This window comes from Silurus meridionalis, chromosome 4 (genome assembly GCF_014805685.1).
Source record: "Silurus meridionalis isolate SWU-2019-XX chromosome 4, ASM1480568v1, whole genome shotgun sequence".
NCBI lineage: Eukaryota > Metazoa > Chordata > Actinopteri > Siluriformes > Siluridae > Silurus > Silurus meridionalis.
Genome location: NC_060887.1, coordinates 40,403,922 through 40,419,975, shown reverse-complemented (window position 1 = coordinate 40,419,975; position 16,054 = coordinate 40,403,922). Strand labels below are relative to the sequence as shown.

Genomic DNA, 16,054 nt, shown 5'->3' with positions numbered 1-16,054 from the left:
ATCAATGGATTAAAAGTAAAGTAACGAGTCTGTTTTGAAAATGTAAGAAGTAAAAAGTACAGATATTTGTGTAAAAATGTAATGAGTAAAAGTAAAAAGTTGTCTGAAAAATAAATAGTGGAGTAAAATACTGATACCAGAAAAATCTACTTAAGTACAGTAACAAAGTATTTGTACTCCGTTACTTCCCTCCTCTGTATAAATCACATTTACATTAAATTTAAAACAAATATGATCATAAAATACAGTGGTATATGTATTGATCATGTTTGTGTTTTTGTAAGAGTTTCTCCTCATAATCCTCTGTGTGTGAGACTCAGATCAGATCCTGTAATAAAGAAGAGTAAAATGATCAGATTTTTATTACATTCATCATAATCAGTATTTACACTCTACACAAAATCAGTGTTGATCTTCTGAGTGTGGAATCTGTCAGGGTTTTCTGGGTTCATGGTGCTCACTTCCTGTTCCTGGTTCACAGTGCACTCTTCCGGGTCCGTGGTCATCTTGATGTTTTTCCCCTGCCACCAGGTATTTAAGGACAATAAATCTTTAGCTCAGGGCCAATTTATATTACCAGATTCCTTGTCTCTTAAACTACCGTTGCCACCATGCCGGGCCCCGATCCTGTCCCTGATCCTTGTTCCTACCCTACCAATGGTTTGGACTTGAGACTGTTTTTGGTAGATGTTTTTGCCTTGCCCTATATTGCTCGGTTTGTCATGTCTGATTTTTGGACTGTTCCTGCACTTTGTTTTGTCTCAGCCTGCTTTGCTTGGTTTGCCTGTGTTAAGACGCTGAACCCTTTATTGGATTTAGTTTTTTACCCTTGCCCCATTGTCCTGTCTGCCTGGCTTTTTTTCAGACTCGGTTTGGCTCTTGAATTTGAATTGTTTGCCATGAGGTTTTTTTTCCTGCCTCATTATTCATCATATTTTCTGTGCCTCTCTCCTCTCTCTCCTCTGTGTAGCAAAACATATAACCAGAAAGGCACTGTTATCCACAATTCTCATTTAATCTGCCTCTCTCCTCTAGTGCCATTGCGGGAAAGAGCGCAGAGTAACACAAACACACTTTACAACACACATTATATAAAAATAATTCACAACCTTATAATTATCATAAAGAAATATGCAACAGCATTATAATTATTATGTAGAAATATACAACAGCATTATTGTCTCATAAATACCAATTGACATACCTGTGTAGCAAAACATTTAACCAGACAGGCACTGTTATCCGCAATTCTCATTTAGTCAAGTCAAGTCAAGTCAAGTCAAGTCAAGAGGCTTTTATTGTCATTTTTGCTATACACAGTGGTACACAGTACACAGTAAAAACGAAACAACGTTCCTCCGGAACCCTGGTGCTACACTAAACAACAAAACAACAACAGCATAGAGCTACAACACAAACATAAAGTGCATCGAGTGCAACCTGGTGCAAACAGTGCAGACAAACAACACAAGACAAGACAAAAGACCAAGTATAGCACCGACTAGTAAACCTGCTGTATACTTGATTATACAGTACTGTGTGAGGAGAAATGTAAAAACTATACCCAGGAGAGAATACAAACAGAACAGAACAATGTAGTGCAAAAAACAGCAGCAAGGAGGTGCAAAGACACCATGTAAACATTCTACTGTAGTACAAGGTGCGAGTATAAATAATAATAAATAGATAAGTGGTAGTGAAGTGGATCGAGATGAGTGATGATTGTGTTTAGTCCAGGTTGTACAGTTCGGTAACACACGAGTGAGTGAGTGTGTGTGTGAGTGACTGTGTGTGAGTTCTGTTTTAGTTCTGTGTATCGAGAAGCCTGATGGCTTGTGGAAAGATACTGTTGCACAGTCTTGTTGTTGCGATCGGAATGCTTCGGAACCGTTTTCCTGATGGTAGGAGTGTGAAAAGTGTGTGTGACGGGTGTGTGTGATCGTCCACAATGCTGTGTGCTTTGCGGATGCAGCGTGTAGTGTAAATGTCCATGATAGAGGGAGAGAGACTCGATGATCTTCTCAGCTGTCCTCACTATCCTCTGTAGGGTCTTGTGATCCGAGATGGTGCAGTTCCCAAACCAGGAAGTGATGCAGCTGCTCAAGATGCTCTCAATGGTCCCTCTGTAGAACATGGTCAGGATGGGGGAAGGAAGGTGGGCTTTCCTCAGCCTTCTCAGCAAGTAAAGACGCTGCTGGGCTTTCTTGGTGATGGAGCTGGTGTTAAGTGACCAGGTGAGGTTGTCTGCCAGATGAACACCAAGGAATTTGGTGCTCTTGACAATCTCCACAGAGGATCCATCAATAATCAGTGGAGATTGGTCGCTCTGTGCTCGCCTGAAGTCCACAACCATCTCTTTCGATTTGCCCACGTTCAGAGACAGGTTGTTTGCTCCACACCAGGCAGTTAACCGTTGCACCTCCTCTCTGTATGCTGACTCGTCGTTCTTGCTGATTAGACCCACCACGGTCGTGTCATCAGCGAACTTGATGATATGATTTGAGCCGTGCATTGCTACACAGTCGTGAGTCAGCAGAGTGAACAGCAGTGGACTGAGCACACAGCCCTGAGGGGCTCCAGTGCTCAGTGTGGTGGTGCTGGAGATGCTGTTCCCGATCCGGACTGACTGAGGTCTCCCAGTCAGGAAGTCCAGGATCCAGTTACAGAGGAAGGTGTTTAGGCCCAGAAGGTTCAACTTCTCGATCAGGTGCTGGGGAATGATTGTGTTGAATGCTGAGCTGAAATCAATGAACAGCATTCGTACATATGAGTCCTTGTTATCCAGGTGGGTGAGGGCCAGATGGAGGGTTGTGGAGATGGCATCGTCCGTGGAACGGTTTGGACGATACGCAAACTGCATGGGGTCCAGGGAGGGTGGAAGCTGTGTCTTGATGTGCCTCATGATGAGCCTCTCGAAGCACTTCATCATGATGGGAGTGAGCACGACGGGACGATAGTCATTGAGGCAGGAGACAGTCGATTTCTTTGGCACAGGAACAATGGTCGTTGTCTTGAGGCACGTGGGAACAACGTTGCTGCTCAGGGAGATGTTGAAGATGTCAGTGAAGACATCTGCTAGTTGTTCTGCACATTCCCTGAGCACTCTGCCAGGAATATTGTCAGGTCCAGCAGACTTCCGTGGGTTAACTCTGCATAGAGTTTTCTTCACTTCAGCTGTGGTTAGACAGAGCACCTGGTCAGTGGGAGGAGGGATGGTCTTCCTTGCCACCATGTTGTTCTGTACCTCAAACCGGCCGTAGAAGTCGTTCAGAGCATCTGGGAAGGAGGCATCACGGTCACAAGCAGGTGATGTGGTCTTGTAATTTGTGATCGCCTGGATGCCCTGCCACATGCGCAGAGTGTCTCCACTGTCCTGGAAGTGGTTGTGGATTTTCTTTGCGTGTGCGCGCTTCGCCTCTCTGATGGCACGGGACAGTTTGGACCTTGCTGTTTTTAAGGCTGTCTTGTCCCCTGATCTGAAGGCAGAGTCTCTTTGTTTCAGCAGCGCACGCACATTTGCAGTCATCCACAGCTTCTGGTTGGAGTGTGTAGTGATGGTCTTGGAGATGGTCACATCATCAACGCACTTGCTGATGTAGCAGGTCACTGATGATGTGTACTCCTCCAAGTTGATGGAATCGCCGTAGGTTGCAGCCTCTCTAAACATGTCCCAGTCAGTGCACTCAAAACAGTCCTGAAGAGCAGAAGTAGCTCCTTCTGGCCAGGTTTTCACCTGTTTCAGAACCGGTTTAGAGCGTCTGATGAGCGGTCTGTATGCTGAAATTAACATAACAGAGCAGTGGTCTGAGTATCCAAGATGGGCGGGCTCCGCACGATACGCGCCGGGATGTTTGTGTAAACAAGATCCAGCGTGTTCGCTCCTCTCGTTGCAAAGTCCACATGCTGATGGAGTTTAGGAAGCACAGTCTTGAGATTCACATGGTTGAAATCTCCGGCGATAATAAACAATCCGTCAGGGTGAGCATTCTGCAGGTCGCTAATAGCGCCGTAGAGTTCACTCAGTGCCTCCTTAGCATTAGCACTGGGAGGAATGTACACTCCGACGATGTAAACTGTGGTGAATTCCTGTGGTAAATAAAAAGGTCTGCATCTAACAGTCACAAACTCCACTAGCGATGAGCAGTAGTGAGAAACAAGCACAGAGTTCTTACACCATTCCGTGTTGATATAAACACACACGCAACCACCGCGAGTCTTACCGCACAGAGCTGCGTTTCTGTCGGCTCGAAACACGGTTAGCCCGTCTAGCTGGATGGCGGCTTCCGGAACTCTGTCGCTGAGCCACGTCTCCGTGAAAACAAAGACGCAACAGTCTCTAAACTCTCGCCGTGTGGTTCTCTGGAGTCGGATGTAGTCCAGTTTATTATCCAGGGAGCAGACGTTTGAAAGAAAAATGGACGGGAGAGCCTGCCGGCTAGGGTTAGCATTTAGCCTAGCACGGACACCCGCCCGCTTGCGGCGCTTCCGCTTCCTCGAACAGTGCTTTCGACGTCTCCTCTCCCGGCCACCGGCATCAGTTAACACCGAGGTCTGGGGGCCTGGTCTTTGTGGCCGAGGTCGCAGCAAGCCGAGGTCGCGAAGTTTGTTGAAATATCATCATGCAGATTATTGGTTGCATGATGCCTGTACTGTAGCAGTGTCTGGTGGTCGTACACATGAACACAGCTGACTCTGGTGTCCATGTATTGTGGAAGGTCGCGCTAATTATGGTGAAAGCACCATTTTTGGATCCGAAGAGGCCCCTGCGAGCTACTGCCGCGCTGCCATCTTGGATAGATCAGTCTGCCTGTTAACCACAAAATATATATTAAGTACACCAGGTAATTACTAACAGAACTCACAATAAATGCAGAGTATAATAGATATCAATAGACTAGGATTTATCGTTAGTGTGCCCTGAAAATACACGTAAACAGTACTTATTTGAGATGTTAGCCGCTTAGCTGCTAACACATCTCTCACACGTGCAACGCACACACCTCACTGCAATCTCACACAATGCTCTGATTACTTGGTAACAATACTCAAATAAATAAATATTTACCACATTAATAACTTGAACTAATGGTCAAATATAACATCACATAGAATACTCTCTCACATTTAATCATTTAAACATGACATGAACACTTACAACACTGTTTAACACCAGATAAACAGGGCTCATGAAATCGTACCTCTCTCCTCTAGTGCCATTGCGGGAAAGAGGACGAACTTCTAATTGCGCTGCGAATTGAACCACTCACTACGTATGACGTGAGCTGGCGTACATACTACATTTAATAAAAGCTCGTAACATTTTCAAAATAAAATACCCCAAAACAGATGGTAATAAAAACAAATAATATAATAAAAAAAAATAACAAAAATTATAATCTGGTGTAACAACATATCCCTGCTACATCCACCCCCACTGTTTTACACCAGATTATGCATCACATACAAAGTTTTTCACCATTAATAATGGATGTCACTTTTTCTGAAATCACATTAGATTCGTTCAGTTCTTAACTATCTCTTTCAAGATTAGGGAAACCCAGGGGTAGCTAATCCCCAAATTACCCATAGAAAACCAGGCCCTGTACATAGTTCAACACATGACATCAACAAAGTACCAGTTACTGTAAATATACTCTGTACACTTTAAAAATAAGGAAAAATTAATGGAAACAAAAATAAGAGAAAAAAATCCTTTTTAGCACTTTAACAAGCCTTTCTCTTTCTTTAGTTTAACAGTACAAACATCATTAATTGCATACACTCGCTGAGTAGACATTGTCTGTATAAGTCTGTTAACTGGTTTAAGCAATCTCCCAAATCTTGACCTAAAGCCATCTTGTAGACCAGAGACACTCCCTTTCCTCTGATCCTGCACAATTGACATCGTTATAGGAATTTCTGCAACAGCTGACATACACTCATCAACCTCAGAAGTACAAACATCACTTAGAACCGGTAATACAGAAGAATTATCAGACTCCAATGAAGGTACAGATAAATATGAGTGGGGCAAATTGTCCGAATTTGCCTTACATACAGGAGTTTCAGTTATTTCAGACTCACAATTAACGACCGCATCTCTAATAGCCTCACTCTGATCAGCAATAGGGCACTCCACAGACTCTATTTGTGTCTCATCTGTGGCAACATTAAGATCTGCAACCCAGCGAGAGGTTCGATCATCACTCTGAGTTTGATCATCTCCATCACATGGTACACAGACAGTGGAATCCTCGACATCATCAACATAATCACTACCTTCTTTCCAAGCCGGCACCGGCAGAAAGTTAACAGGCATCAATAGATTACGATGTACTGTCTTGATACGACCTGTCCCAGGATTCCTTATCTGGTAAGTGTTCAGCGCACCCCTTTTTCCCACAACAACATACACAACCTTTTCCCATCGGTCTGCTAACTTCTTTTTCCCCCGTTCACACTTATTCGCAAGGAGTACTCTATCACCCAACTCAAGGGAATGACCTTTACCCTTTTGATCATAGTACTCAGCTTGTTTGGTTTGCTGTCTTTTAGCATGCTCTTGAGCAATTATCATAGCTTCCCTCAAGTCTCTCTCAAGAGACTGCACATACCTGTTAACATCAACAGTCTCATTGTTCAACATGACATTTTCAAACATAATATCCACTGGCAATCTTGGTGTTCGGCCGAACATCAAGAAAAATGGTGGAAACCCAGTGGTCTCGTGTCTTGTACAATTGTACGCGAAAGTAAGTGTGTTCAACATTTGAGGCCATTTGACTTTAGATCTCAGAGGCAGCGAATGAATCATATCACCCAGGGTGCGGTTAAATCTCTCTGTTTGTCCGTTACCCACGGGATGATATGGGGTTGTGTGCGATTTTCCCACACCTGACAATCTCAACAACTCTACCATAAGCGAGCTCTCAAAGTTTGCACCCCTGTCAGAGTGTATTCGCTGTGGAAACCCATAAATACAGAAAAATTTGTTCCACAAGACACGTGCAACAGCTTCCGCAGTCTGATTTGGGCACACATAAGCACAAGCAAGCTTAGTCCTCCACTGACCAAAAGTCAATACAAACCATTTCAAGTGGGGCTCTTGCCTCTGGCTCGGGCCTCTTACTCAAAATACACCTCTTACACTTATTGATGTACGTTTTTATGTCTTCCTCCATAGACTCCCAGAAGAACCGCTGCCTAGCCAACCACAGTGTGCCATGCTGACCCTGATGACCAGCGTTATCGTGCACCCCCTTTAGAACAGTACCCCGAAGAGCCGTGGGCACCACAAACTGGTAAGTTTTTGTCTTAGACACTGGGTTCTTAGAAACCCTGTATAAAACACCCAACTTTAAAGTAAGTTTACCCCATTGACGTAGAATCTTCACAGTTCTTTTAGACTCAAACACTTTTTCTCTGCGAGACGGACGTCTTCCTCTTTCAACAAAGAACTTCACTCCTGACTTTGTTTTTCCAGCAATTCATCATGAGTGAGGCTACGGAGCTCACTCTGCTCTACGTCCGCCAGACTCTCTAAATGCTGCACATAAGACATGCTTCTATTAGCCGCACCATGCTCCCAGTCACTGTGTGAACGAAGAACAGCTGACAACTCTTGATGTGAGATTTTCCCTGTAAAGTGAGTGGTGCCTACATAAACTTTTTCTCTTGCATTTATAGGCTCTGACAGCCCATCTATCGCTTCACCATCAGCACGACTACAAGAAAGATGGAACATGCCCCGCACCTGCTCGACGGCAACAGACTCAGCCTCATGCAGCAAAATGTCGTAAGGTATCCTCGTCAACCTGTGCAAAATTCTCAAGTTCGCAAACGGTTCCCTGCTTAATGCATCTGCCACTATATTTCTCGGTCCGGGGATGTACTGAATGTCAAAATCATAAGTTGCCAGTTTTGCTACCCACCGTTGTTCACATGCATCCAGCTTGGGCTTTGTGAAAATATACTTGAGTGGGTTATTATCGGTCCACACAGTAAATCTGTGTCTCCGCAGCCAGTGACTGAATTTATCACAAATAGCCCACTTCATCGACAAAAACTCAAGTCTGTGTGCTGGGTACTTCGACTGTGCATGATTTAAAGACTTGGACGCGAAGGCAATAGGCCTTGCCACGGCACATTCCTCCTGAACCTGTGACAAAACAGCCCCAAGCCCACTAGTGGAGGCATCCACAGACAGCAGAAACGGTTTAGAAAAATCTGGGTGCGCAAGCAGAACCTGACTCACCAAGGCAAACTTTAAACTCTCCAGGGCTGTCCTGCAGTGATCAGTCCAATCTGTTGGAGAAAGTGTACGACTTTTCTTCATTCGTTTCATGCCTCTCCCTACTCTAGGTCTTTTCTGTCCTGTCAACAGCTGAAACAAAGGTTTAGCCAACATAGAACAATTTTCTATGAAATGCTGGTAGTACACCACCATACCTAAAAAGGACCTGATCTTGCTTGCTGATGGTGTAGCACAATCACTCTCCATCAAGTCCTGCTCAGATATTTTCACAATTGCCTCAATTTTTGATGGATCACTGGCCACCCCCTCTTCAGACACAATATGACCCAAGAATTTCACAGACTTCCTCAAAAACCTACATTTTGAAGGAGACAATTTCAAATTGTGGTTTTTAGTCGGCGAAACACCATCTCAAGCCTGTCTAAGCTCTCCTGTTCTGTCTTTCCAAAAACTAACAAATCATCTAAATAACAAAGAATGCTCAGAAAGTTCTGGTCACCAAACACAGTCACCATCATTCTCATAAATGTTGCTGGGCTGTTGCAGAGGCCCTGAGGTAACGGTTGTATTCATGGAGCCCCATTGGTGAACAGAACGCGTAACCTTTTTGTCATCTTCATGTAACGGGATGTTATAGTAGCCAGAAGTCAGATCAATAGTACTAAAGTATGCGTTCCCACCTAGCGCTGCAAGAACATCCACTTGGTGAGGAAGGGGATGAGCATCCCTCACCGTGCGTGCGTTCAACCATCGGAAATCAGTGCATATCCTTAAGTCACCATTTTTTTTCCACACTAAGACCAATGGTGATGCATACTCACTGCTCGACTTCCTATTGATCTCCTTGTTCTCCATTTCATCTAAAGTCTCTTTCAACTTCAAATAATGAGTAGGAGAAAGACGCTGGTATGGAAGACGAAAGGGCCTGTCATCTGTAACTCTGATACGATGACAAAAACCTTTTGCTTCGCCACAGTCCAAACTGTGCCTGGAAAACACACACTCATACTTCTCAATGAGATCTACCAGTCTGTTCTTCCAAAACGTAGACACTTCACAATCATTGACATTCAGGTCGCTTAGCCCCAGGACATCCAACCTGCTGTCACCTATCAAACTTGCTCCAGATTTAGAGCCACCCACCGTTAGACTGCCACATGACCTGTCCGAATGTACTACACCTGCATTTTGGCTAATCACTCTGTCAGTGGTTTGATCAAGGTCCTCTAAGGCGATGCAAGGATACACATCAGCCACCTTCGCATTTTTCCTCAACACAATTTCATTGTTGGTCGGGTTGATCATCTTTACTGGCAGCCAACAATCGCCCCACAAAGGTGAAACAACCCTCCCAACCAGCACATTTTGATGCACGCACTGTGAAGTACTCGGTCCTATGACTACTGTGCTCCCTACTGACAGTACTGACCCTGGAGGCAAACGACCCCAAACAAGGTGTTCGCTTCTTGGCTGGAGTGTTACAGCTGACCTCAGTCTCAGAGTACCCACCCTGTCCGGAATCGAATCACCCCTCCATCTCTCTATACATGAAAGCATGTGCAAAAATTGGCCATTTTCAGAATGCACAGTCGAATCTGGTCTCTTTACCACCTTCCAAAATTGGTCTGTATGCTTCATCTGACTTATTAGAGGTTTCAAGACATTTGTGCCAAGTATGATTGGCCATTTGACCCCTCACAATCAGAACTGGGACAATGAAACTGACCCTGTACACTTCAAGCTTCAGATTGCACACTCCATCAGGAGTAGTTTGTTTACCACCACAACCCACCAAGACAATATCAGAAGGGCACAGGATATTCAACTCTCTCACTGGCAGAAACATCGACTGTCCTACCCCGTCCTGTACTACAGTACTCAAGATCTTCAAATGGCCTTGTTTTGTTAGGCGTATTTACAAGACTGCCCCACCCTCTACCAGCTGTTAATGTATTGTCCCACCCAAAATCACTTTGTTTGTCAGCCATTCTGCTCAGGCATCAGAATACTCTCAAAACACAAAAATATTAACAAAACTTAATATTTAAAGAAACCTTTTTTTAAAAGAAAAATTATGAATAAGGGAAGAAAAAAAATCAATTGTCCTTTAACCCCATATAAGACACAGTTCACTTTATTCTTTTTATTTTTCCTAGTCCTCCAAAAAAAAAATCAACTGATGAAGTGAGGTACCTTCAACACACAGTACTGTTAAAACAGTTAGATGGTGACTCTCCTCGACGATCCGGCCCGCTGCTCACTCAATCTAGCTTCGTCACCACTCACCAGTCCAACAGTCTATAATTCATCTAACTGCACCATTAACGTTTAATATCTCCAACACAAACCATCAGCAGGCTTCTCCCAGGCACAGCTCAATCCATCTTATATCAGAATGCCTCGAAAAAAAACTGTAACAGACAACAGAAGACCCATCTCGCCTCCAGCACCCCATTAGCAGTCACACTCCATGTCAACAAACCCGGCGGACAACAGCGATCAACCAGTCGACGGGTCACAGCACCAGTTTTGTAGCGGCTGTTCCTCTGCATTGTGTAAATTTTTGATGGTAAATAAATAAGGATTTTCCACACAAAAGCTGGTTTGGCAGGGAGATTTATTTTCTGTGCCTCTCTCTTCTCTCTCCTCTAGTGCTATTGTGGGAAAGAGAGCAGAGTAACAAAAACACTCACACTTTACAACACACATTATATAAAAATAATTCACAACCTTATAATTATCATATAGAAATTAACACTCACAATAAATGCAGAGTATAATAGATATCAATAGACTAGGATTTATCGTTAGTGTGCCCCGAAAATTCACGTAAACAGTACTTATTTGAGATGTTAGCCGCTTAGCTGCTAACACATCTCTCACACGTGCAACGCACACACCTCATTGCAATCTCACACAATGCTCTGTTCACTTGTTAACAATACTCAAATAAACTACATTTACCACATTAATAACTTGAACTAATGGTCAAATATAACATAACATAGAATACTCTCTCACATTTAATCATTGAAACATGACATGAACCCTTAATAACACTGTTTAACACCAGATAAACAGGGCTCATGAAATCGTACCTCTCTCCTCTAGTGCAATTGCAGGAAAGAGGACGAACTTCTAATTGCGCTGCGAGTTGAACCGCTCACTACGTATGACGTGAGCTGGCGTACATACTACATTTAATAAAAGCCCGTAACGTTTTCAAAATAAAATACCCCATTACCAGATGGTAATAAAACAAATAATATAATAAAATATATATATATATATATATATATATATATATATATATATATATATATATATATATATATATATATATATATATATATATATATATATATATAAAATCTGGTGTAACAACATATCCCTTCTACATGTGCACTAAGTGTATTCATAATTATTCTCACTACTAAATATTCTACAGTCATGTTGATCATGTTTGTGTTTTTGTAAGAGTTTCTCCTCATAATCCTCTGTGTGTGAGACTCCGATCAGATCCTGTAATAAAGGAGAGTAAAATGATTAGATTTTTATTACATTCATCATAATCAGTATTTACACTCCACACAAAATCAGTGTTGATCTTCTGAGTGTAGAATCTTAAAGCTGTTTGAGTGTTTAACAGCTCCAATGTACAGGATTTATACTGCAGAGCCCCAAATACACACATTCCACTAGAACATGAACAGAAATGTAGAACCTGCATACAAATGAACAGTAACTCAGTAACTCACTGTAGTGTCTCCAGTTTACAGTGTGGATCCTTCAGTAGATCAGAGAGCAGCTTCACTCCTAAATCTCCTGGTTTATTGTAGTTCAGATTCAGTTCTCTCAGGTGTGATAAGGTGTTTGAACTCAGAGCTGAACGTAGAGCAGCACAACCATCACCTGAAATACTGCAGTGTCCCAGCCTGTAGAGAGATCAACAATTGCAGTATAGATCAACTTATAAACTTTTACACACAACACAAGACTAAATTCCAGAGCTACAAATGAAATCAAGACGTCTATTTCAGTGTTTGTTATTGATGGATGTGGAAAACTATAGCAGTTTCTGCTGCTTTATTTAAATAACAACTTTTTATTCATCTAAAACAGTCATATGACAGAAATGCAGCATCTACAGTGTGTAAGTGATGATCTGACCTCAGTATCTCCAGTGTACAGTGTGGATTCTCCAGTCCAGCAGAGAGCAGCTTCACTCCTGAATCATGCAGATTATTGTTACTCAGGACAGAAGGAACTGAGGACAGAAATCTACAACCTTTCTCTGTGAGATCACACTCACAAATCCTGGGAGAGAAATTATGATACATCAGAACATTGACATCTCTCTCTCTCTTACACACACACACACACACACACACACACAAAATCATGGTATAAAATCATTGTGTAAACATCAACAGGCTGTAAGGTCACACAAATCAGCACAAAGTACATGTACAAATATGAAAATAAAAAGCAGCATTTCAATACAGTTTTGTTGAATACTGTCACGGAACACCAGGCGGCGAAACCCTGGGATAATACAAGGTGTAGTTTATTTATCTATAAAGAGAATAAACACAGGAGATTTAGAAACTGCAGTGCAGGAAATGATCGATTTAACTGTAGCGAGCTTCACAAGAAGCGTAATAAGGAGCACAGCCTCACAGGAGAATGCACGATCAGTAGGGAGTCCGGATTATCTAGGGTAGGTATATGGTAGATCAGACCGTACCATAAACAAGTAAATAAAGAACAAAAAATTAGAAGCAGACTTAAAAATAACACAGAAGTCAGGGAACAACAAGATGGTGGAGGGAAGTACTGGACAGGCACGAAAATCATTGGGCATGAGGAAGGTTGGGTGCTAGCGGCGGACACAGCAAAACTTAAGGTGAACTGTCAACAGCTTGGAGGACAGGAAGTTCTGAGGTGAGCGACGGATTTTCGGTGCCTGGGAACAGAGCGACGGCCTAGTCTGTGCCCGGGAGTGGAGTGACAACTCTTGTTGGACTGGAAAGCTGAGCGGCACCCCAGCAAGGAACAAGGACTGGGTAATGCCCCCATTGGGGCTCAGCTACTGCGGAGTTGGTTGGCTACAGGGATGCCAAACTGGTAGCTGAGTTCCTGGCAAAAATCAGAATAGCTTGAACAAAAGGCACTCTGATGCACCCAGACATCTGCTGTCCATTCCAGCACCTTCCCTGAGAGGTGGAGGCTGTAATGGCAACAAAAAAACACCTCAACAAACTGACTGGTAAAGTGGGACTACAAAGTCATTATGTCACTATTGGCATTCCATATTGCGCTGGCCCATGACAGAGCCTTTCCAGTTAACAGCGAGATTAGGAACGTGACCATTGAGCATTGGGTTGGAATTTGGCAGGTTGCATTTCGACGAAGAGGAGCTGGGCCGATCGCCTCCCAGAGAAAGGGTGACAAGTACCTTGACTGGATCCACGACTGAAGTTGGTTGGGGAACCATTGAGGTCAGTTTTCGGTCTGATCTTCTGACACGGAACACCAGACAGCGGAAACCGGGAGTAAAACAAAGTGTAGATTATTTATCTTGGAAAAGAACAAACACAGGAGATTTAAAAACTGGAATGATAAACTTAGCTGTAGCGAGCTTCAAGTGTATACGGTAGATCGGACTCGAACAAAGGGGGGGGGGGCATCTTTTAAAGTGGATGGATTAAGGAAAGCCACTGCAGGTGATTAATAACAGGGAGAGGTTGAGCGAGAGTGTTGAGCGTTTGAGGGGCGTGGCTGGTGGTTCTCTGACAAATACAAAGAATAATTTTTTTATTCTTAAATTTGTCCATAATGAGTAAATCATGAAAATAATCTATCTGTAAATGTTCCCACTGCAAAATTCTTCTTCCACCCCAAAGGAGGGTGAACTATCGCCCAAATATTGTTTATTTCTAGATCAAGCTACATTTCCTGAGTTTTAGCTTTTTATATGATGCTCATGCTAAGAACTGAGTGAATGATTGTAATTTTCTAGATGTATACAAAGCCATTCCTCAGTCTTCATTGCCAGACTGTGCAGCAAACTTTGTTTTTGTTTTCTCAACCAAGTGTATTTGCTTTCACAGTTTTGTTGGTATTGTTTGCATTGTTGACTGTCTCTTTGTCTGCTGTACCTTTCCACCTGTTTCTTCAACTTCTCTTTGGATAATGTTTTTTGAATTGTCCATTTTAACAGTAAACCCACATATAGATTTAAACCCAACTGAGTCTTCCTCAATGTCACAGAATACTTTGCCTACTAAAAATCCAGAGGACATTTCACAGCTCCAGTCATTTCATATCAGAAAGAGATGCTCACAGCCTTGGTAAAGCTCAATTCTCAATCTGCTAATGCTCACCTTTTTCAAGCTCTTCATCCTATACCTCCGAGACTGGCATTACCGGAAAAATGAGATGATCCCACCCACCACTGGCACAGTTTCCTCCAGCAATGTAACGTGTAATTTGCACACCAACTGGAGACCTACAGCATGGATACCACAAAGTGCACATTCTTCCTATCTCCTACCTGACTCCCTTCTAAAGCCCACTCACACCCCACCATTTGGCAATGACTGAATAGAAAAATCCCCTTTCGGTATGGGCCTGAGGAAAAATGCTGGGTGGATGAAGATGACATTCTAGATCCAGCCCTCTCAGAGGAATTTCATAGAGACCACCCCAGTTAAACAGCACCCAGAACCCGGGGACAGCTCTGTAAGAAGGAAACAAAAGGAGGAACGTAATCAATCTATCTATCTATCTATCTATCTATCTATCTATCTATCTATCTATCTATCTATCTATCTATCTATCTATCTATCTATCTATCTATCAACCACAATGCATCTGTTAGTTGTTATCTATCCCAACATTAGCACTGAGTGCAATTTATCACTTATAAATAAACTATAAATATTTGAAAAGTTTAAACAGTAAAACATTTTGTTGATCTCTTGTTAAACATCGGACTTGTTGCTATACATTTTACTGTTATTTGGTTTATACTATAATAATGACAATCATATTAAAACAGTATAATTGATGATCTGACCTCAGTATCTCCAGTGTACAGTGTGGATTCCTCAGTCCAACAGAGAGCAGCTTCACTCCTGAATCCTGCAGTTTATTGTAGCTTAGGTCCAGTTCTCTCAGACTGGAGGAGTTTGAGTGGAGAACTGAGGACAAAACTTTACAGCTTTCCACTGTGAGATTACAGTAACGCAGCCTGACAGAGAAATGATGATATATCAGGACACAGAGAGGGAGAAGGGAAAGACATCTACAGAGACAGCAGGAAAATAAACCGTGTAGTAGAGTGGAGGTTTGGGTGGGCACTTAAATTTTGGTACTATGACTGGTAAAAAAGTGAGTTAGCTGATATGATGGAGCTGAGAAAGATAGATGTGTGTTCAGGAGACCAAATGGAAAAGGAGTAAGACCAGGAACATTGGAGGAGAGTTTAAACTGTTCTATCATGGTGTGGATGGAAAGAGAAGGTGGAGGGGTGATCCTGAAGGAAGAGTTTAGGAAGAGTGTCGTGGAGGTGAATAGAGTTTCTGACATTGTGATGAACGTGAAGCTGGAAGTTGAAGTATTGTTGATAAATGCCTATGCTCCACAAGTGGTTTTTGAGATAGAGGAGAAGGAAAAATTCTGAAAGTGAGTTAGATGAAGTGGTGGAGAGTAAACCAGGCAAAAAAGATTGGAATTTGGGGCAGACTTCAGTAGCCATGTAGGTGAAGGGAACAGATGTGATAAGGAGGTGATGGG

At 42.8% G+C, this 16,054-nt stretch overlaps 4 protein-coding genes across 5 annotated transcripts in view; all 4 read right to left on the bottom strand.

The window, feature by feature from the left end:
• Positions 1–16,054, bottom strand: part of LOC124385132 (NLR family CARD domain-containing protein 3-like) — a 987,530-nt gene that overhangs the window by 813,162 nt on the left and 158,314 nt on the right. The gene's annotated exons all lie outside the window — the stretch shown is intronic.
• LOC124385129 (NACHT, LRR and PYD domains-containing protein 3-like) overlaps positions 1–16,054 on the bottom strand; it is a 128,223-nt gene that overhangs the window by 88,056 nt on the left and 24,113 nt on the right. The window lies entirely within an intron of this gene.
• The window catches only part of LOC124385133 (NACHT, LRR and PYD domains-containing protein 12-like), a 281,935-nt gene continuing 266,147 nt past the window's right edge, over positions 267–16,054 (bottom strand). Inside the window, exon 9 of the mRNA XM_046848282.1 lies at positions 267–328. Within this exon, the coding sequence (XP_046704238.1) occupies positions 322–328 (7 nt within the window). The 3' untranslated portion in view covers positions 267–321. The remainder of the gene's footprint in view (positions 329–16,054) is intronic.
• LOC124385165 (ribonuclease inhibitor-like) lies at positions 11,605–12,617 on the bottom strand. Its single transcript, XM_046848327.1, has 3 exons — positions 12,425–12,617; positions 12,013–12,189; positions 11,605–11,776 (listed from the first exon to the last, which is right to left on the bottom strand). Exons 1-3 carry the CDS (start codon positions 12,592–12,594, stop codon positions 11,770–11,772), a joined length of 354 nt encoding a protein of 117 aa, XP_046704283.1. The 5' UTR covers positions 12,595–12,617; the 3' UTR covers positions 11,605–11,769.